The 23546-nt window shown below is 45.3% G+C and overlaps 1 protein-coding gene across 3 annotated transcripts in view; it reads right to left on the minus strand.

Moving 5' to 3' along the window:
- Window positions 1-3414: 3414 nt before the first annotated feature.
- Window positions 3415-23546, minus strand: part of LOC308585682 (fibroblast growth factor receptor 3) — a 63810-nt gene continuing 43678 nt past the window's right edge. The window contains exons 8-18 of one of the 3 annotated variants that reach the window (XM_081191612.1): window positions 20862-21006; window positions 17574-17761; window positions 15942-16090; window positions 15705-15826; window positions 13894-14004; window positions 12698-12888; window positions 10890-11012; window positions 9159-9229; window positions 8618-8755; window positions 7473-7578; window positions 3415-6210 (exon numbers count right to left, since the gene is read on the minus strand). In XM_081191612.1, the coding sequence (XP_081047738.1) occupies window positions 6049-6210; window positions 7473-7578; window positions 8618-8755; window positions 9159-9229; window positions 10890-11012; window positions 12698-12888; window positions 13894-14004; window positions 15705-15826; window positions 15942-16090; window positions 17574-17761; window positions 20862-21006 (1506 nt within the window). In that variant the 3' untranslated portion in view covers window positions 3415-6048. Of the gene's footprint in view, window positions 6211-7472; window positions 7579-8617; window positions 8756-9158; window positions 9230-10889; window positions 11013-12697; window positions 12889-13893; window positions 14005-15704; window positions 15827-15941; window positions 16091-17573; window positions 17762-20861; window positions 21007-22050; window positions 22202-23546 lie in introns of all 3 variants that reach the window. The other 2 variants (XM_081191611.1, XM_081191610.1) reach the window with 2 other exon arrangements.

A 23546-nucleotide genomic window follows, 5' to 3' on the forward strand; every position in this document is an offset into this window, starting at 1 on the left:
CCGTTTCTTCTCTCTCCTGCAGCCAAAGGGGCCGGGCTGGATTACCAAATAGGCAGAGTAGGCACTGCCCTATGGGCCCCACACTCTTTAGGGTCCACAACAATGGATCAAAATAATACTGATCTTGAAAGAAAATGACAACCAAGCTTTCTTAGTTCAATTTTATTCCAGCGTACTCACAAGGCCTGCCCCCCACCCAGATTTTGACCGCCAAGGGGCCTCCGCAGGGTTTAATCCAGCATTGCCCCTTGAACGGCCCAGTATACCTGAAGGAGCATCTCCACCCCCATTGTTCTGCCAGGACACTGAGATCCAGCTCCAAGGGCCTTCTGGCAGTTCCCTCACAGAGAGATGTGAGGTTACAGGGAACCAGGCAGAGGGCCTTCTCGGTGGTGGCACCCGCCCTGTGGAACGCCCTCCCATCAGGTGTCAAGGAAATAAACAACTATCTGACTTTTAGAAGACACCTGAAGGCAGAGGCGTAGGAAGGGGGGTGCGGGCTGCCCTGGGTGTCATCACTGAGGGGGTGACAAAATGGCAAAAATATGTGTTTTTAAAATAAATATATAAAAAATTTCCATGGTAAGGGACGCTGCGCCGCGCCACTCCTGCCTGGGCAGCTGCCTCAGAGCGACTGAAGGAGACGCTGGCGGCGGTGCTGCTGCTATTGCAGGAGGAGGAGGGGAAAGAAGAGGAAGCGGGGCGAAAGGAGGCGGGGCTGTGGCGCACTGCATGCCTGCCTCTCCTCGCGCTCCTGCTCTGGGCTCGGCTGGCGTGAGGGGAGAGCCCATAAAGGGGGCTGCCGGCGGGGAGCGCCGCCTATGCAAAGAGCGCCAGTGATACGCAGGGGGTGGGGAGGCCAAGCCGCTGAGAGGCTCCGGGTGGTGTAGCGGGTGCAAGGGGGGGGCGTGTGGGGAAGCTGGAAGGAAGAACCCCCAGCTGGAAGCACCCATAGACATTTCAGTTGCCGCACAACTGGGGTGGGGATAGGGAAGATGAAATAATATTGTGCCTTTCCGAAGTTTGTACATAGCACCAGCAAAGGTGCAAGATCTTGCTGGTGCATAAAGACGTATTGGAACAGGGTTCAGCAAACTTTCAGCAGGGGGCCGGTCCATTATCCCTCAGACCTTGTGGGGGGCCGGACTATATTTTGAAAAAATATATATGAATGAATTCCTATGCCCCACAAATAACCCAGAGATGCATTTTAAATAAAAGGGCACATTCTACTCATGTAAAAACACACTGATTCCTGGACCATCCGCGGGCTGGATTTAGAAGGCGATTGGGCCGGATCCAACCCCCGGGCCTTAGTTTGCCTACCCATGCATTGGAAGGTATATGTTTGAGGGTTTCCTATAGGCATCTAGCTGGCCACTGTGAGAACAGGATTCTGTTCTAGGTGGGATTCAGCAGGGCTCTTCTCAGCGGCGTAGTTAGCCACTCGGGTGCCGGGTGCGGAATGTGTGCCCTGCAGCTGGGGTTAGGGCGAGCCACCCATGGGGGTGGGGCACGCTGCGTGGAGCCTCTCTGCCACCTCCCCTCAGCTGTAGGGTGGCGGAGGGACAGGCAGAGGACAGGCGCAAGTCCCACGCTGCCATTTCAGGCAGCACGGAGCATGCATGCCCCCAAGCCACCACGTCACTCCCAGGAGAGACGCATGGCTCAGGCACGCTGCAGGCCCCGCGGTAAGTGTCAGCCCCTGCAGTGTGGCGCCCAGTGCATAGCTGTCAACTGTCCCTTATTTGGCGGGAAACTCCCTTATCCCAGCGCCGTGTCCCGCTGCTGTCCCTTATTGATGATGTCCCTTAAATTTCCCGGGTTTCATGCTTGCCCGGCTCGGGAGGGAAGCAGCGGCTTGGGGTCCTCCGCCTCGAGAGAGAGCGCACGCACGAGCTGCCGCATCTCCGTCTCTCCCTTCCCCCCCCCCCAGGGACGCATTGTGAGGAGATGGGTGGCAGCGGGCGGGCAGGCAGCCCCTCTCTTGCGAGATTTCTGCTGCGCTGCTAGGGGAAGCTGGAGGCGGCAGCGGCGGATGAGGAGGCGGCCTGAGGGAGGAGGAAGAGGAGGGGATGGGGAGGGACGCAGAAGGGCGGCGCTTCAGGGCCGCGATGGTGCCACAACCGCCTCATGCCGGGCTCGTGGGCGGCGTGGGCAAGAGTCTCTCTCCCTCTCGGGCGGGGAAGGGCCGATGGAACTCCTCGCACCAGGACGACGACGGCCCCGACGTGCTGCTTAGCATCCCCTCCAACCAGTGCAGCATCTTAATGTAGCGATTTCCCCCTCTGCATCCCTTTCATAACTCTATTTTTATAAATCATTTGTCCATCCATAGTTCCAATTTTTACTACAAGTTTTCTGTCAATCCTACCAATGTATGTAACTCTTTACAATAGCTTTTCAAATAAATTATAAACTGTCCCCATTCTTTATAAAAGAGGTCCTCTTCCTGGTTTCTAATTCTGCCTGTAAGCTTTGCCATCTGGACGTCGTTCATCAGTTTTGTCTGCCCCTCTTCTTTGGTGGGAGTTGTAGACCCTTAGGATCATGTAGTCCAATCCCCGGCAAAACACAGTCAGTGGCAGCCAAAGCAGCAGGGCTCCATCAGTGCCGGATTGATGTATAAACTAAGCCCAAATCCCTTATTTTGGCTGCTGATCCCTAATTTTCAAATCTGTAAATTAACAGCTATGGACCAGTGCCAGCCGCATTTTGTAACGTTTGTTGACTGAACTCCAAAGTTTTGTGAGCCCATTAAAAAAAACAAAAACCCTCATATTTTTGTCATTTTGTTACCCCGCCCAATGATGACACTCGGGGTGGCCCGCACCCCCTTCCTCTGCCACTGGCTCCTCTTGGTCAGCTCTTTTAAGAGTGGGGGCATATCCACACTGGTGCTTGTTTTTTGCAGTTGTACTCACACAGCACCTTAGCTGCCTGTAGCCCACATCAACAGTAGGCTGCAAAATGGCGAAATTAAGTAAAAAAAAATCATCCATAAGAAATTCCCATCGTGAAAAAAAGATTTTAAGTGCTTATGCTCACAATGTTAAGTAAATAAACCAGAAAATAACGCTTGCAATTGTAAGTATCTTATTTTTCCTTCTTTTAACAATTTCAATGTGGGCGGTGCAGTGGCATAGCGTGGGGGGTGCAAGGGGGGCCGGCCGCACCGGGCGCAACATCTGGGGGTTAGGGGGCGCAAATCCACGGGTTAGGGGGCGCAAATTACTTGCCTTGCCCCGGGTGCTGACAACCCACGCTACGCCACTGGGGCGGTGACAAGAAATTTTCCGCACCGGGTACCACCTGACCTTCCTACGCCACTGGATACATGAAATACTATGCGAAAGTGAAGGTTTGCTCTTGAAAAGACTCTTTAGAGACTGAGAAATGAATTGAGAGGCGAAATTACATTCAACTTTCCTTTTTTATTTTGAGGCCAGGCAAACAAAGGCAAAGCGGTGTTGGTTTGTTTCACATCTTTTAGCAGCCGCAGCTGCCAAGCAAGCATAATAATACAGAAACTAGGAGATAAAGAAGCTTTTCCTCAAAAATATCAAATCATGTAAACGTATAGCTTGTGAAATCAGCAGGAATAATAGCAATCATAAAAAAAGATTTAAAGAAAAGTTTAAGCTTTTAAAATCCTGGCTATGAAATTGCATAAGAGCTGAATGTTAAAAGACTGGGCAAGTTTACAACAATACATCTTTGTAAAAACTCAATAAATTATATATATTTATATATAACGCTTATATATTTATAATATCTAAATGAACTCAGGCACACATTTGTACATTGTTCTGGATTGAACAGCAACTTTTCAGATTCTTGGAATGTACAAAACTAGCATACACTGTAGGAAAATACAATAATTCTTTATTGCAAAAAGTAGTTATCTATATAAATCTATATATATATATATATTTAAAAACTCTTTGAAACTTCACTATAAATTAACTATTTTGATAAAATCCTTATTATAGAATGAGTACCAAACTGGAATGGGGACTATCTTGTTACTTCAGTGAAATTTACGATCTGGAGATGGAAGAGAGAAACATCTCAGGATCACTACAGACATCTTTCTCTGTGGTGGGAAGAGTTAAAAGGTCCTAGCATTTACAATTCTATTGGTCTTATTCCATTTTGTATGTCTCCTGGTTATCGAAAGTGCTTTGACAGAATTGTCTAGCACACACAGTTTTTCAACGTACAAAACTGGGCACTATTGCCATTCCCGCCCCCCTTCCAAACGAAATGTTAGGCTCAAAGACTACAATCAAACTTTCCCTACTTATAATTTAAATATTATTTTATCCCCATTTCTCCAGCAGGAAAATATAAATGGGACTGGCTGGTAAGGGGGGGGGGAACCCTCAAACACACACATCATTTGCAGTCAACTTTCAGCTTCGCTGTCATCAAGTCCACCACAAAGAACACCTTCATTCAAAAAATATAAAAAATGCACTCATTCCTACTCCCTCCCTTAATGCACAGTGGTAAAAGCGATGAAAGATTTCTTGGTTCTTACACAGAAGTAAAAAAAAATCTCTGCTGCCATCTGTTTGGATTTAACACTAATGTATTACAGAATGCATATATACTTACTGCAACCTAGGGAAAACTTGTTTGTTTTATTTGAAAAGAAAAATCTAGTATTAACAGTGATTTGTTATACGACTGTACAACTATACATTCTTTTAATATTTCCCACAAACTCAGAAGAAAAATATTGATTAATTTATCTTCCCATACTTTCAATAAGTTAAAACCTCAGATTTTGTGAAAAAATTAATGTATACATTAACACTAAACAATTTAAACCGAGGAACAGAATATGTTAATATCTATAAATAATTTTACAAATATACATGATGTTAAAATATTATTTTTTTTAAACACAAGAAAGCAGGCGAGATAAAAAAAACAACAACCACCCTCTTAAATCAGTATGTTCTAGATAGAAAGGTTTGAGACTTGGAGAAGTTCTTTTTCCGTCTGGCTAGCGGCTGCATTAATGGTTTCCACACACAAACATAAAAACAACGTGAGCAAATAGGAACTTTTTGTGATACGTTAAAAGGAGCTTTGTTTACAGGTACCCGTAATTACGTTCTCCAAGTATCTGCTGGTAGAGGAAAAGAACCTTTGGGGGAAAAGGTTGTGGGAATTCATTGCGAGAAATTTTACGCCCCATTGTAGAATTTCTAAACACACTGGAAAGTCGGAAAATAAATAGAGCACGTAGCAAGATTTGGGTCCAACGCTGCTTACAATATATAAGCAACCCGCTGGAAAAATATAGAACAAGTTCACCACAATGCAATCATACACAAAAAGTGACACCCCCCCCTTTTTTAATTACACCTTGCAACACCTCCAGTCAAGTTCTTTCCTGTCTCCATATATTATTTTAATCTGTTCCTGAATCTAGTGCAAGAGACAGCTAATTCTTCACTGTGGCCAATCCAAGGCAACTTTTTAAGTGGACTAATACTTTTTAAGAGTAACAAACTCTTCAGAATGGCTTTCAAATTCCTCCAAAGCGGATGGTGAATATATATCTATATATTCCAAAAGATATTTACATAAATGTATGAATCCCTGCAGGCAATGGGGCTTTCGAGCTCCACCCAAAAGATTAATGTGATGATTGCATTCTGAAAAGGAATTCCTACATTCTTTACATGCTTTTCTCTTTAAAAGATGAAAAAAAAGCCCACTTCCCACCCTGGTACTGCAGGCACAGAAAAATCACAGTGGAAATCTGATTGGAGGCTGTGGGTTTGGCACCCTCTAGATAAGGCATTGTCTACCTGGATGCTGCTAACCTGCACAAAATTCGTTCCTTCAGACCAAACAGTGCTGGCGCTGGTTCCTTTTTTCAAATAGCAAAACGGGGGGGATTTGTACGGCTTCGCAGCAAGACAAATCTTCTGTGCCACGGAGCAGAGTAATGAAATCCTCCCTCAGGTTTTTCTCCCGGACTTCCCCAAGACGTACATTCACGAGTCTCTTCCTTGCGGGTGTCTGCCATCATGTCCTGACGGTGCCGTTTCCTTGCTGTTTGGGAAGACAGGGTTCATCGGAGAGAAGATCGTGTGCAAATACAGAGTCGTCTCCTGAAGAGCAGGCACTCTGGGTATCCTGCTCCGCAGGCGAATATTGCTCAAAAGGCACTGACAGGTCAATGTACTCCTGCAAGAAGAACAATGGCACGGATAATAAGAGAGGGAGAAATCGGTGACTCTTTCGTAGCGATACCTCATGCCTTAGGTTAGAACTGGGAGTTCCACGTCTTGGTTGCAAAATACCCTGGTCTCTGCCCATGAAGATCTGTGGTGAGGGCTGCTATGATTCCAAGCACCGGTAGTGGTTGCATTGCTGACCTCATTTCCCACAATGCCACACGCCAGCAAGACTAAGCCACTTCTGGCGAACCAGAGCAGCGCACGGAAACGCTGTTTACCTTCCCGCCGGAGCGGTACCTGTTTATCTACTTGCACTTTGACGTGCTTTCGAACTGCTAGGCTGGCAGGAGCAGGGACAGAGCAAGGGGAGCTCACCCTGTCACGGGGATTCGAACCGCCAACCTTCTGATTAGCAAGTCCTAGGCGCCACTCGCGTCCCTTCTATGTTTGTATTGACTTATGGGAACCATTGGAAATGAATATGAGAAGCATTAGACGTATGAGATGATCAGGTCCCCTCCGACCTCAGAGCATGGTGAAGTCTCCCTGAAAAATTTATAATTTGGCATAATATTTGGATTGTTTAATTACTGAATAATTTGTATACAGTGGTGCCTCGCAAGACGAAATTAATCCGTTCTGAGAGTCTCTTCGTCTAGTGTTTTTTTTTGTCTTGCGAAGCAACCCTATTAGCGGATTAGCGCTATTAGCGGTTTAGCGGCTATTAAAGGCTTAGCGGATTAGCGGCTAAAAGGCTATTAGCGGCTTAGCGGCTTAGAAAAAGGGGGGGAAGCGGGAAAAAATCGGAACACTCGCAAGACGTTTTGTCTTGCAAAGCAAGCCCATAGGGAAAATCGTCTTGCGAAGCAGCTCAAAAACGGAAAACCCTTTCGTCTAGCGGGTTTTCCGTCTTGCGGGGCATTCGTCTTGCGGGGCACCACTGTAATTCGGAATGTATGATGTGTTTTGATTGGAATGTTAAGATGGAAAAATTAATAAATATTATTAAAACACACACAACTGTATTTAATTTGTGACATTTCAATGTTGTGTAATGGCAATGCAAACATATCCTCTCCGAGATATAATGAAACTTAAAAGTGAAAGAAAGAAAAATGTATTATCTCGTGGGGCTAACTGCTAACATATTTACTCCCTTCACACGGTCTAGAGCACTGCAAGACTCACGCATGTTTGAATAAAGCATCTAAACTTTGAGAGGCAGGTGCAAATTAGCCCCAGCGTGCCAGAAAGTAAGGCAATACTCACATCAGTTGAGGTCACTATCAGGACTCTATCCAGGTCTTCAACTAGTTGCTTAAAGGTTGGCCGCTGGGAAGGTACAGCATGCCAGCACTCCCTCATAATCATGTACCTGGGGAAAGGGAGAATATAGGGCAAATGTTTAGGAAGGACATGGGCATTCGCCAGTGGCTGGGGTTGCGCTTGCTGCAGATGGGAGTCCAAAATCTTACACTCAAAAAGAAATGGAAGGCCGTGAAACCGAAGCTTGAGCCAAACGCTATCCTATGAAACAGCAGCAAGAGATATAAAATGGACAAAAGGACTGAAACGGTTCCTTGTTTTTATGCATGCATGTGCACACACACGGCCAGACTTTCTAATGATTCACCAAAGAGCGGTTGGCTTAAAATGAAAGGAAATAAAAGAGTTTCAATCACTCATTGCTACTCATCACTGTGAAGCTGAAGGGAGGCACACCGTGGCCAGAGTGCAAGAGCCCTTGAGAGGCTGTCTGCCTTTCCCCCGGGAATATCGTCCTGTCAAGGAGGAGACCAGCCTGGTCCCTTCCACTGATTGGAGAAGGAGTAGCTGCACCAATGTTTTCTTTCCTCCTCCCTCCCCACTTTTTTCATTTCTATTGTGTGCTTTGGTTTGTTCTCACGGCTCGCAATCATTCCATGTGCAAAGCAGCATTCAAAATCCAACCAAGCCTGGTGAAAAATAGGTTTGTGTTGCTCACTATGCCATGACTGAGAGTTGGGCTGGACTCAAAGTGGAGTCAAGACAACCAGCCAACTATAGAAACGGCAGTTGCGAGTAAGTCTGCCTTATAGTATTTTATTGAAGGCATCAGCTGCAGTTTCTATGGTTGGTTGGTTGGTTGACTTCACCCTACTTTTGAGTCTAGCCCAACTCTCAATCATGGCATAGCAATAGCTTTACGTGGCTATCAAAACATCAAGAAACCTTTACTGTGTGTGTGCACACGAAAGCAGGAGGAAGGCCCTTCACAGCAGGGATTGATGAACAGCGTTTGGTAGAGGTGGCACCAAGAAATACACAAAGAGAGAATGTGGGACTGAAGCAGTTGAATGAAAGACACCCCCTTCTCCTCAGACTCAGAAACATGTCTTACAAAAATGGAAGTTGCTTCCAGACTGACAACTTACAAATCATGGGTGCAGTTTGCTGGCTTATCCATGCGATGGCCTTCCTTTAGGAGTTTGAAGAGTTCCTCAACTGGAATTCCTGGGTAGGGGGACCCTCCCAAAGTGAAGATCTCCCATAGCAGCACTCCGAAGGACCATCTGGGAACCAAAGGTTTTAGAATTCAATGAGACTTTTGGGAAAGGAGATGGAGGTGGGGGCTTCTGTTTTGTTTCTGGGCAGCCATGCACAGCTAACAAGTCATCAATAGAATGACTAATTGCCTGAGCCATTTTATTTTTTTACTAGGCACTTGCAGATCTCTGTTGAGGCAGCTCAATAGAAATCCCAGACACCTAGTCTGAAATTAAGATGAGCATTTAATCAGGTAGCTGACAGCCTGTCTATTACTCTTTGTTAAGTTTTCCACTACATTGGGGAATTCAAAATTATTCATGCACATATTGACAAGATCCCGTCTCAGCTTGGCGTTACAATTGTTCCCATGACTTTTGTGTTTCGCTTTTTTTGCTTTCGCTGTTTAAAACCGCGGGCAGTGCTTACACATCACTCTGGTGCGTATACACACGGTCAAACAATGCTTCTGGAGCCATCCATTTCACAGGCAGTCGACCCTGTAATTTAGGGAGATGAAAAGGAAAGACCCATCAGCAATTTTGTCCAGCCATTCTGGCACCAACTGAACATTCAACTATAATCCAGCCTGAAACATTTTCCTTAGTGACCAGGCCAAACAAATAATGAACATGGGTGAACTGATCAAGCTATTTGACCGCCACAGCCCACAATTACTTTCTCTTCATACTAATTGCATCCTTCAGTGCAAGGTGTTTAGTGCTCTGAAGTCATACGACATCCCTCACCTCAAGGGGTCATGGGAGAAGGCTTTGTCCACTATGCTGTCTCTGCTGTCCTTCTCTCCTAACCCTCTGACCACACTCTTTCCCTCCTCCCTGACACAGGCAGTGTAGAGGAAAAGGCTTCGCAGCCACAAACACAACACAGTATGAGATGGTACAGAGGTACCTTGGTTTTCAAACAGAATGCATTCTGGGAATCCGTTTGACTCCCAGAATCCTTTGAAAACCAAAACGCGGCTTCTGATTGGCTGCAGGAACGTCCTGCAGCCAATCGGAAGCTGCACCGGACATTCAGCTTCCGAAAATCATTCAAAAACTGGAACACTCTTCCGGGTTTCGATCGTTCGGGAGCCGATTTGTTCAGGAACCAAGGCGTTCGGCTTCTAAGATACAACTGTATTTGAGTACAGTGCAGTGTTAGGAACGCAGATATATAAGCTAGACGCTAAATGGGTCCTTAGACCAAGGTTACAGTCTCCAGAACAGAATGCCTAGTTGCCATTTTGGGGTAGTCTTATTTTTCAAATGATGGTCTGACTGTGATTAATTCTCAGTTAAACGTCCGGCTATTTCAGATGACTACCTTGAGCTAGGTTAAGAACTTCGAGAACTTGAAGAAAAGTCACTTGGTCCAGGGACAGTCCACATATATATTGGCCTGTTCCCACCTCTTTTTCTTAATGGTGACACGGACCATTCATAGTGTAGGAATATTCTTCACAACTGTGAGCAGGGTGGGGTAAGTGAAGACAAGCTACAACAATTAACTATAATCTCATTCACTGAAAAAAGCATTTTGGTTCCTGAAATTCATTCCAATTGTGCCACACTTTTAACATTTGAAAAAAAGGTACCAGTCTGCGCAACCTTGAGTATGCCCAGAAAAAAAAGCACTGAGTATTTGCCGGGTACAGCTATACCTATTGCCAGATGCAGCCGAGACTGCGACTACTTCTCTGTTAAAATGAATAAATCACATGGCTGAAGAAGTTTGACTTTTGAATAATTCCTTTGTTAGATCCCTTTTCTGCTTGTAGCATATATATATTAATTCTCAGCTTTTGTCAAAAATGTTTTTCTGAAAGTTGGGATAGTTTTTAATGTTAGTTTAAGAATAAATGTGTTATTTCTAGCCTATCCTGTTCAAAATACTGAACAAAATTAGACTGGGTTTTGTTTGTGGACTTGAAATTGAAAGGTGTCCAGAATGTGTGTAACAAGTTGTATTAATCTCTCTCTCAGAAGCCAACTGAGTTACTGACTTACAAAACAGTGAACATTCAAGTAAAACCCAGGGCCTCACTTTCACTTGAATTGCTAAAAAAGAATGCAAGGCAAAGCTATTTAATGCCCAGAAGATGTCCAGCTCTTTAAGTAGCCAGAATAGCTTCATGTTTGAGAGCTTTTCACTCACATTGGTTGTCTTCTTGTAATAATCAATGTTGTGAACATCTCTGGCAAGGCCAAAGTCAGCTATCTTCATCACATTGTCTTCTGTCACCAAAACATTTCTAGCTGCCAAGTCCCTATGGATACACTGAAAAAGAATGGGGGGGGGGACCCAAGAAACGTGCATTAATTAAGATGTTTACAAAATGAAATAACGAGCATATATTGTTTATGAGCCGCTGCATCATCTAACTTCTAAGTTCAAGGCAGCGGGGTGCCATTTAATCCTTTGTGCAGAATGAACTGCTTTGTAGCAACCTATTTGTTGACGGAAGGTTGGTAGCTGAGGTTGGTGATCTCCCTTGCTCTTTTCTTTTGCACCTTCAACCTTGAGAGTGTGAAGGAGACGTTGAGGGGAATTGCAAAAGGTTGCAAGTATCAGCGAGGGGTGGGCTTTGCAAAGTCTTCCTGCCCTCCCCCTTTCAACCTCTGATGCTGGGATTTTGACAGGTGGGCAGGGCAACCTACCAATCGTGTGAGGTCACAATAACACCACATTATTGACATGTGGATTGCCCCACCCATCTGTTAATGTTGACCTATGAAGAGAGAGCCAAAAAGATTCCTGGGGCGTGTTCAGAAAGTGGTGTTGGGGGATGAGTGTTCAGACCCCTGGGCTCTCACTTGTGGGGTGCCTCAGGGTTCTGCCCTCTCCCCCATGCTTTTCAACATCTACATGCTGGGAGAGATCATCAGGGGGTTTGGGCTGAGTGTCCATCGGTATGCGCATGATACCCAGCTCTACCTCTCTTTCAAATCAGAACCAGTGAAGGTGGTGAAGGTCCTGCGTGAGTGTCTGGAGGTGGTTGGAGGATGGATGGAGGCTAACAGATTAAGGTTGAATCCCGACAAGACAGAAGTACTGTTTTGGGGGGACAGGAGGCGGGCAGGTGTAGAGGACGCTGTGGTCCTGAATGGGATAACTGTACCCCTCACAGCTGTCCATGGAGGCGCAGGTCAATTTTGTATCTAGGGTGGCTGTTTACCAGCTCCATCTGGTACACAGGCTGAGACCCTACCTGCCCGCGGACTGTCTTGCCAGCGTGGTGCATGCTCTAGTTATCTCTTGATTGGACTACTGCAATGCGCTCTATGTGGGGCTACCTTTGAAGGTGACCCGGAAACTACAACTAATCCAGAATGGGGCAGCTAGACTGGTGACTGGGAGCGGCTGCAGAGACCACACAACACCGGTCTTGAAAGACCTACATTGGCTCCCAGTACGTTTCCAAGCACAATTACAAGTGTTGGTGCTGACCTTTAAAGCTCTAAACGGCCTTGGCCCAGTATACCTGAAGGAGGATCTCCACCCCCATCGTTCTGCCCGGACACTGAGGTCCAGTGCCGAGGGCCTTCTGGTGGTTCCCTCGCTGCGAGAAGCCAAGTTACAGGGTACCAGGCAGAGGGCCTTCTCGGTAGTGGCGCCTGCCCTGTGGAACACCCTCCCAGCAGATGTCAAAGAGAAAAACAACTACCAGACTTCTAGAAGATATCTGAAGGCAGCCCTGTTTAGGGAAGCTTTTAACGTTTGACGGGCTATTGTATTTTAGTATTTTGTTGGAAGCCGCCCAGAGTGGCTGGGGAATAAATAATAAATAAATTATTATTATTATTATTATTATTATTATTATTATTATTATTATTCCTTGCACCTGGTCTAAGGGATTTGTGTTGGGGGTTTTTCCTCCCGCAAGGTCTAGGGAGATGGAGGGCTGGGTGGAGTTGGCAAACGGGGACAACCCCTAGTTTCTTATAAAGCTGCACGCTACTTACTTTCTGAGATGCCAGGTACTCCATCCCTCGTGCCACCTGGTAGGCGCAGGAGACTAAGTCTTTAAATGTTAACTGTTCCTCAGGCAGCTTGCAGGTATCGAAAGAGTAGTCCATGCCAGGTGGCCGGCGGGCTCTAAGGTATTCTCGCAAGTTCCCCTTTGATGCATATTCCACCAGGACATAGAGAGGACCTGGAGTAAAAACAATATATTTTTGTCCAAAATGAACTCTTTCCTACTGACAAGCTACCATTCTGATGAGTGGCAAGAAGATATTTCTGTATGTCTCCTGGCTTGTTCCTCCCCCTCTGAGTCTAGAAGGTAGGCACTTCTTCAGAAGAAGAGTGCTCCTCCACCATCAGATGAAACAAACACACACAAAACCCAGCAACAACGGTGCCAAAGTAGAGGGTGACAGTGTCGAGGTGGTTGGAAACTCTGGAGGCCTTTCAAATATACCAGCAGCTCTGTATAGTTTGATAGGTCCTGCCCACCTACCAAATTTAGTCCACCAAGGGATGGGGAGGTAACAATCTGGCCTGCCAGCCAGAAAAAGCCCCCTGCTCCTGGTCTATAGCAGAGGACTCAAAGCATCCATGAAACTCATTTAAGCCACTAAACAGAAGCCCATTTAGACTGTGGTAATTTGGCACGTCTCTTCCAGAACGGAAGACTTTTGGCTTCTCACAGAGATTGCAGCAAAGAGGCATGAGGGAGAGCTATAAGGTAAAGGTAAAGGGACCCCTGACCATTAGGTCCAGTTGTGGCTGACTCTGGGGTTGCGGCGCTCATCTCGCTTTATTGGCCGAGGGAGCCGGCATACAGCTTCCGGGTCATGTGGCCAGCATGACTAAGCCACTTCTGGCGAATCAGAGCAGTGCATGGAAATGCCGTTTACCTTCCCGCCGGAGCAGTACCTATTTATCTACTTGCACTTTGACGTGCTTTCGAACTGCTAGGTTGGCAGGAGCAGGGACCGAGCAACGGGAGCTCACTCCGTCGCGGGGATTCGAACCGCCGACCTTCTGATCGGCAAGTCCTAGGCTCTGTGGTTTAACCCACAGCACCACCCGCGCCCCATGGGAGAGCTATAGATGCATGCAAATTGTAAACACTGAAAACAGACCAGGCAGTAGTATCAATAATATTCAATTATATGACCACCTTCATCAACCGCCACAGTGCTCTGGAACATACCGTCCTGTGTGCAGGCCCCCAAGAGATTAATGATGTTCTTGTGCTTCCCAATCATCTTCATCATTTCCATTTCTGAGACTAAGTCAGAAAGATCTTTGTCCGTGGCGTCATCTATACAAGAAAGGGAAAAGAAGCAATCAGGAAAAGCAGAGTTTTATTATGTGCCATGGATGGAATTCACTCAGTGCCATACAGCCCATGTCTACTCATACTTTGGCGCATATACTTCAAGAACACCCTGTCAGGAAAAGTCCAAGTCCTTCGTTTGCTGCTTTGCACTGGAACTGGCTGCACATATGACCAGTAACCTCTGTCCCCATGAGGTGCCTCTCATCCAAGCCAGGTACACCAACTTGGTGCAATAAAGGATGCTTCCAGATGTGGTCCTGCCAGCTAGGGATGATGGGGATTGTGGTTCAAAAACAGATGGAGTCCCAAGTTTGGGGAACTCTGGATTACACCATACAGTGGGCTCAGGTGCCCGGTAAGGCCTTCCAATAATTACCGCATTTTTTGCTCTATAAGACTCACTTTTCCCCTCCTAAAAAGTAAGGGGAAATGTGTGTGCGTCTTATGGAGCGAATGCAGGCTGCGCAGCTATCCCAGAAGCCAGAACAGCAAGAGGGATTGCCGCTTTCACTGCACAGCCATCCCTCTTGCTGTTCTGGCTTCTGAGATTCAGAATATTTTTTTTCTTGTTTTCCTCCTACAAAAACTAGGTGCGTCTTGTGGTCTGGTGCGTCTTATAGAGCGAAAAATACGGTAAATAAAATTATTATTATTATGCCAAATTTAACCTGACTTTTCAGTGACATGCTTAAGCAGGAGAAGGAGCTGGATGAACACAGTCAAGTAGAGCTGCTATTCTGCTTCAACACTGACAATGATTCAAAACTGTCACAACAGAAATAATATAAGACTTCTGGTTGAAGGATGAGGAGAGCCACCAATTTGAATTAAATTATTCCTGCACCGCATACACCCCTTACTATTTCCTCTCTATCTTATTTCCTCCCTTTCAGCAGCTTGAAAATAAATGCAGACATAAACAAACGGGGCAAGAAGCAGCCATTGGGGCTTCTCTTCTTTTAAGACCATTTGTGAGGTGAAACTAGAGGAAGCGTCGCCGGAGAACTAGAGGGTGTAGCCTGACATAAGGTCATGAAGAGCTAGGACAGCTTGGCGAGGGGGTGGGCAAGCTAAGCAGGGCCCCGGAAGTCTGAGAGGTGGCACAGAAGGCGGGAAACATAGCTGATTTTCCCAGCACAGGTATGTTCAACTTCTGAGCCCCTCCAAGCCAAAGGCAGGAAGCCCAGCCAGCAGCCAAATGAAGCCTCAAGCGGTGGTTCCCACAGCGCAGCAACCTGGCAAAGGGGATGCAGCAAGGGAAACCACCGTCACCTCTCCGCTGGGAAGCGCTGAGCAAAGGCGAGTCCCCAGGCAATGCCGCTAGGCACAAGGCATGCAAGCTCCACCCCCCCAGTCGTTCCTAGACTCCTTATTGGGTGAGCAACGCACCCAAGCAACACAGTTGGAGCCTCCCTCCTCCCTGGCTGGCAAGGAGGGAGGGAGAAGAGCTGCTTCCTTTGAAACCCGGGAAATTTAAGGGACATCATCAATAAGGGACAGCAGCGGGACACGGCGCTGGGATAAGGGAGTTTCCCGCCAAATAAGGGACGGTTGACAGCTATGGGCAGGAAACCTGGGAGCAACCAATGCAGAGGAACCCAGGGGAGGGCTGAAAATCAGGAAAAATATGGAGAGCAGAGGCACGTGGGAGACTAGTTCTTGCCATTCTCTGTTCTCAGTACCTTTCAGCATCTTGACAGCGACAGTGATAGGCTTGTTCGGTTTCTCTTTATCGATCCCCATTGCTTCTGCCATTACCACTTGACCAAAGCAGCCTTCGCCCAATGGCTTTCCTAGAGTCAGGCTGAAGCAAAACACACAAGCAAAGACATCAGCATGTAACTCGGGATGCTATATGAAAGGTGGTATATTAAAGACCTAAATAAGAGTCAACCAGCTCAAAACTACATTTTCCTCACCGAGATCTTGCCAGTTCCCACTTTGGGTCAGCAGGCAGCTCAAGCTCTGAGACGTTTGCCAGCATTGGTCCATCACTGGAGGAAAGGCGGGTGATCCTGACTAGAGGAGTATTGGAATTCATGGAGGAGTTGGACTCCAAAGATACCTGCTTGAATACAGCAAACGAGGTGTTATTGCCAACAGATTCTATTAGCAAGCGTATAAGGTCATAGAAAGAGAATAGCAAAAGGGCATTAGCTGAAGAGTCTTTGCTTCATTCAATAATCTGCAATATGGACACACGGTTCTTCCTTTCTTAATATGCAAATGTCAAGCTCATAAAAAGGTAAAGGTAAAGGGACCCCTGACCATTAGGTCCAGTCGTGACCGATTCTGGGGTTGCGGCACTCATCTCGCTTTACTGGCCGAGGGAGCCGGCGTACAGCTTCTGGGTCATGTGGCCAGCATGACTAAGCCGCTTCTGGCGAACCAGAGCAGCACACGGAAATGGCGTTTACCTTCCCGCCAGAACGGTACCTATTTATCTACTTGCACTTTGACGTGCTTTCGAACTGCTAGGTGGGCAGGAGCAGGGACCGAGCAACGGGAGCTCACTCCGTCGCGGGGATTCGAACCGCCGACCTTCTGATCGGCAAGTTCTAGGCTCTGTGGTTTAACCCACAGCGCCACCCGCGTCCTCATACTTTGTTTTAAATCAGCACAGCTCCCAAATTCCGCAACGGTGTTTAGCTGACAGGGGAAATAGCTGCAACATGCAGACACGCAATATAATCTGTCTCATCTAACTGGAGTGAATCTGCTAACTCTTGGACATTATCAGCCTGCTAGAACCTAGGTCTGCTCCTCAAGCCATTTACCTCTGCTAGATGCTTCCCATCAAAGATCTCCCCACCTGAGAAAACATTTCCAGTGTATAGGAAAAACACATAGCCCAAGAGTGAGACTCCACACTTCCGCTTTCCCAAGACTTCATTGTTAGAGAAGTCACCACTTTTGAATCATCTAATGCAGCGATGATTGAAGCTCAAACAAAGGAGAAACAAACGTCTAGAAAATGGAAAATTGCCCCCTTCAAGATCTCCCACACCAGGTGAGCCCTTCACTACTGGTACTTGACCTTCCCTGTGCCTCCAGTTCTGCTACTACACAATGTGGAGGTCAAGACTTCATATGCACAACAGCACCCACCAGAAAGAGGCCTAATACTGTATTCAAATTACATCATTGGGGCAGAATCATGTTCAGCTGTGTCTTCTCTTGCTAGCACAGAACTATGCCAACATGAAAGGTCTACGCCTTTTTCTCAGCCAGCAGGTCTGTTTAACACACTATATAAATGTCAGACCTTAGCAGAACCAGATAAAGAAAACCAGGATCTATAAACCAGAACATTTTAAATCACCACCAGATTTTCAGGCCATATTTTACACATTTGTTTTGTTTTTAAATAATGAAAACAAAGATAAAATAGGTGGATGAAACCATTTCCTGCTAACAGCGTTCAAAGATCTCACTTAGAGCTTCCAGAGACATAAATCACCAGGGCAAGTTTCTGATCTAGACAGAAGATTGTGAAGGGGAAGGAAAGATAATAAGGAAGGAATAGGAACCTTGTATCTACTTTCTGTTACCTGTCTCTTGAGTGGGAACTTGGAGACTTTCTGAACAGTAGTGGTGTTAATCGGTTTTTTGGAGGGCCTTTTAATTCTATAGATAACCACCACCACGGCCACCAAGATGAAAAGAACAAAGCCAGTCCCATAGCTGAGGATGCCCGCATAAAGGGAACTGGAATCGTCCACGGCAACTCGCTTTTCCGCTGCAGAGTAATAGAGATATGTTAGGAATCTGAATGGGAGACAGGTAATTCAATTCAGACAATACCTAGCAAAGCTAGACTACACACCCCAAACACCCAGCAAAGTGTATGTTCTCCAGCACAATGCCTTGTGTGGTACAGTCGGTATCTTAGAGGCCACCTGCAAACACCTAATATTCTACAGAATACCTGTGACATCCCAAAAGATAAAGAGTTGTCCTTCAAAGCCTATACGGCCTAGGACCCTCGTACCTACGGGACCGCCTGTCCTGGTATGTCCCACAGAGGAACTTACAGTCTTCAAACAAAAACATCCTGAAGGTCCCAGGCTACAGAGAGGTTAGGCTGGCCTCAACTAGAGCCAGGGCTTTTTCGGCTGTGGCTCCAATCTGGTGGAACGCTCTGTCACAAGAGACTAGGGCTCTGCGGGACTTGACATCTTTCCGCAGAGCCTGCAAGACAGAGCTGTTCCACCAAGCCTTTGGCCAGGGCACAGCCTGACTCCCTCCTTTGGCAATCCCCACAGAACTTCTAGCCCAATGGTTGCCATTAATTTGATTGGAATTAATTTTATAATGAAATGATTTTAGAAAGTTTTATCATTTTACTATTGTTAGCCGCCCTGAGCCCGGCTTCGGCTGGGGAGGGCGGGATATAAATAAAATTTATTATTATTATTATTATTATTATTATTATTATTATTATTATTATTACAGTGGTGCCCACAAGACGAATGCCTCGCAAGACGGAAAACTCGCTAGACGAAAGAATTTTCCATTTTGGAGGTGCTTCGCAAAACGAATTTCCTATGGGCATGCTTCGCAAGACGAAAATGTCTTGCGAGTTCCTGCGGGGTTTTTTTCCTCCCCCCCTTTTTCTAAGCCGCTAAGACGCTTATCCGCTAAGCCGCTAAAAGCCGCTAATAGCGCTAATCCGCTAATCCTTCAATGGGCTTGCTTCGCAAGACAAAAAAACCGCTAGACGAAGAGACTCTCAGAATGGATTCTTTTCGTCTTGCGAGGCACCACTGTATTATTATTATTATTATTATTATTATTATTATTATTATTATTATTCCAATCAGTTGCCACAAAACAATTGAGCGGAACTAGGTAAGTGTGGCCAAATCAAATATGTTTTTGTGCTTAAAGTAATGTTCTGAATCTAAGTGCCACAAAGGTTTGTCATTTTGTTAACAGGGGTGAACAGATCAACCAATTTAATTTCTGTGTCAGTTTTGCAGCCCTTTGTTCTGTCCCCTCCCCATAGATTAAAAATAATAATAATCATGGGGGGAAATGTGTTTTACATGCATTATTTCCCTAAAATATGTAATTTTAGTTAGCCATATTGTATGCCTGAAGAATCTTGAATAGATAGTTTGGGTTTCCTAAAGGCACTGTAAGTCGTGCATTAGTATTTGGTTCAGTTGCAACGATACATAAGTAAAACAGAAGGGCTTAAAGTTGGCTGGTTGGCTGTTTTTTCAAACAAACTCCAGTTTCTTCAGTCTTGCTTGGAAATCTATAGAGTTTCTAGGACTTAAACACCAAGCATAGCCTGATCATGTAAGACAATTTTCATTTAGCCTTGTTGTTTGTTTAACACCGTTTGTTAATGAAAGTATACCCCATGGAATACCTGGTTTTTGTACATGGCCCGTAAGATATGTAACTCAGCCTGTTATATGCAGAGTGCACACTGAAATTCATCTACCTTCTCCACAACTCCCACTCTATTAACACACAAACAAAACTTCTATTACTGATACACTTAAAACTCTCATATGCTCCGGATCATTGGACTATCCAAGTCTGTTTAAGCAAAAATAAAGGATTGTGGGACATTGAAAAGCACTCTACTGCTCTGCCACATGTGGGACTGAGTTAATATGTGGCTGCGCTGCCAGGGGCTGATGGGAACTGTAGTCCCAAACACCTGGAGGAAAGCAGGTTGGGGGAATGCTGTCGTGGATCCGGTTTCATTACTCAGTAATAAAATGGGTAGAATACTGAGCCCGATTCTGAGGTAATCATCACCACTATCTACAGAATTTAATAAAATTGTCTATAAAAAGTTTCTGATAGGTTTTTATAGAAAATGCTTTTCAAGGTAAGAGACAAGAAGCATTATTTAATAATAAAAGTATTCATACAATGCCAATTCATACAATACAATACGGCGGTGTACAGCAATATAACTTAAAACACCATTAAAATAGTAAAAAAAATTTTTTTTTTTAAATGACTGGTTGATTAAAAATAATAATTTAGAGTTACACAGGCCTATCTATATAGAAAGGTCTTCAAAAGATCTGTTTGTGCCTGCCGAATCTCTACTGGAGAAATCATATACAGCTCCTGGGGTGAAATGGTACCCAATAAACTCTATGGAGCTAGCACAGATAAAGGTATTTAATGAAAATGAATTTGCAGAGCACATGTTCTCGATTGTTGTCATGATGTGGCATTCATTCATAACAGAGCTTCAACATTCCCACCCAACAGAAGCCTACAGGTATTAGAAAGACTGGTGATTGTGGAGTGGAAGCATGAGAGATTTTGTTCAGCAACAGTTAGCCTCCACCAAGAACATTATGGGAAATTAGCTGTCAATGCTCTAGGCCGTACTGTGTAGGATTTATGACATAGAAGGCCTTGGTGTTCTCCAAAACTAAATACGGACCCAATCTAGCCAAAGAAGCACTTTTAATCAGATTCAACGATATTAAAAGCCACCCAATTCATAAAGTCAAGATACAGAAATGTCAAATGCTTGAGCGGCACATAGTCTGAAACAAACTGGTGGTACTATGGAGGTAAAATTGTGCATCACATCTCAACAGATGACGGCCATTTTGAGACGGAGCCATGAGCATTGCACCTGCCCACTGAGATGCAACTTCATTCTGGAGTGAGAATTTGAAGCATTTACTGCCAACTTGGTTAACAAGTTACATATCGCCGAAAAGGTGAAGTGTGCTTCAACGCAAGCTGGCTATAAGGGTAACACTCATCTACCGCTCAAGAATTTGGCATTTCGGAAGTGGGCGCCGAGGCCCTTAGGGAAGGAAAGGAAAAAAGTGACAGAGGCGAAGTACCTGGTAATACCGTCAGCCAAGCAGTATGGTGTGTAAACCCAATAGAATTCCCAGCAAGACAAGTATATGCCCCAGCGTCCTCAAAAGTAACATTGCGTAAGTACAGAATTTCTAGCTCCTTATCTGTTTTGTTAACACCTGCTGTCTACGGAGGAAGAAAAAAAATACACAAGATAAAGAAGGAAGGGGGGAGGGGGAAACCCACAGGATTCCAAAGCCAAATCCCAGAGAAGGCAATACGGATGCTCAGGCAAATTTGAAAAGCAGATTTACAATATTTGAGAGGCCGGTAGCTTGCCCTCATGCCCTAACCACAACCAGTTGTTTAAAAAGCAAGGGGTTCCCTTCACCAGGCTCTTACTCTGTCCCACTAATAATGCATGCAAGCAAAAGCGTAAGAATGAAAAAATTTCCTCCACATATATATGACTGTCTTTTGGTTAGTACGGCTGGGCAGGAAGACAGGGAAAGAGAGAGAGAGAAAGAGAAAGAGAGAGAAGAAAGAAAAGAGAGTAAGATGGTAAGTAAGGGCAATGAGCAAGGATTAAAATGCAGTTAATATGAGCAATGAGTTAAACATGGGGAAAAGAGAGCTTAACTTTTAAAAATGTAAAATTGATCAGGGTTTCCCCCCAACCCATCCAAACATCAAATCTGAAACCAGCGACTTGTTAACTCGTTCCCCACTTCTGGTGATTTTCATCACACTTACATGCCAAATTACTGAAAGATTCCTGATGCAAGCTGGAGAAGAAACGCTCTGTCTCTTTCTCAGTTTCCGTCAGAGATCTTTCAATGACTGGCCTGTACATTGTTTTAACTGCAGGGAAGTTTTCTCTTCCTCCCCAATACCTGAATTTGATGTGCAGGAGATTTTTAGAGTTCAATGAAATCAGTAAAGCCTATCTATAAATTATAATAAGGTTATGAGAGTTCAGGTCGTTAACATGCAACTCAAAGCGATAAGGATGTAGTGAGCAAAGTCAGACAGTCATCAATGTGGGAATTTTTCCTTTGCAACTGATTTGTTTTTAAAAAAAGCATTTTATTATCTTAATATATAAGTAGTGACATCATGACATACACAGGAAAGACTACAAAATATTAATTTTTAAAACGACTAGCACCTTCAAGCGTTACAGCTCATTCTTGCAGTTGCTAAGCCTTTGGGACAGAGTCGAGGGTTTACCTGGTTTTGATTTGTCAATGTGGAGCCAAAATGATTTTTCGGCTCTGCCTACGAAATTGTTGGCTCTACATAGATATTCGCCTTCATCTTGTTCTGTCACTTTAGACAAATTTAGGTAAGCATCGGCTTCAGCGTTTGCACTGATCAGAGACTGCAGAATAGACAGAAACCTCAACTTCAGTAAACCAAACAATATCTCTGCATCACACATTAGACAGACAGGACTGAATTTCTGCTTCTTGTTTCTTAAAAATGTACACATTACTTGACCAAAAGGGACTCTCTGATTTTGCTAGGGAGCCGAATTCCGCGTCCTGTCCCCACCCCCCCAAACCGGAGTTCCTTTCTTTCATTTTTAAAGCAGCCTGTGGAGCTGCTCATTTGAAAATTTTCTTTGGCTGAAGGTTCTCGTTTTTAAAAATGAGCTCCCTTCAATTTGCCGCAGTTCTCAGAGTTTACTTGCACCTGACAAGCCAGTAAGTGTTGCAGCTACTAACGGAGATTTCCTTTCACGTTCACCTGGGGGACCAGGGTTATAGTGGTTAAAACAGGGATAGCCAATACAGTGGTACCTCGGGTTAAGTACTTAATTCCTTCCGGAGGTCTGTTCTTAACCTGAAACTGTTCTTAACCTGAAGCACCACTTTAGCTAATGGGGCCTCCTGCTGCCGCTGCACCGCCGGAGCACGATTTCTGTTCTGAAGCAAAGTTCTTAACCTGAAGCACTATTTCTGGGTTAGCGGAGTCTGTAACCTGAAGCGTATGTAACCTGAAGCGTATGTAACCTGAGGTACCACTGTACTGATGAGTCTCCAGCTCCCATTACTGCATGTCAGCAAGAGCAATGTTGGCTACCCCTCCCTGAAGGATCATCTTCATGCTGATTTGCTCATTATTTGCAAATATTCTTGGCTGGCCAAATCTAGCCAAGACACGGTTTGTGTCACACAGACTAAAGCGAAGAATGAAAAGGAATCATCTTTGGCCAGACTTCACGAACCTGGAGGCCCTCAAGATGGACTCCCAACAGGCTTAATTCAGCTCTGTGGTGGCTGGGGCTTATGGGAGTTGTAGTTCAAAATATTTAGAGAGGTTGTCAGGTTGGTTAAGGCTGTGCTAGAAGACCGTGGCTATGATTGTGGTTTAGGCAGGGGTGAAAACTCAGCAAGTGCCTGGGATTCACTGTGGGCCTGGGGAATAGTTCGATTTGCCTGCTTCACTTGCACCCTGACCGCTGAGTGATCTGCCGAGGTCCTGATGTTCGGCTTGCGTAAAGATCATGAGATCTTCATGATCTTCCAAGAGAACAGTACTTGCTTGGATGCCTCAAAGGTATGTCAGAAATGTAGTTTTGCTGGAGCTGGACACGAAGAGCTGAGAAAGCCAAATGCGAGCTCACAGACACAAGCAGATGGAGCTATGGCCAGCTATAAAAGCTGCATTCGGTCCTCGTGCATAGTTTGGGGAGCACAGTTTCCCCATCATTTTTAAAGAGG

This window comes from Podarcis bocagei (genome assembly GCF_964188305.1).
Source record: "Podarcis bocagei genome assembly, chromosome: 4".
In the NCBI taxonomy this organism is placed as follows: domain Eukaryota; kingdom Metazoa; phylum Chordata; class Lepidosauria; order Squamata; family Lacertidae; genus Podarcis; species Podarcis bocagei.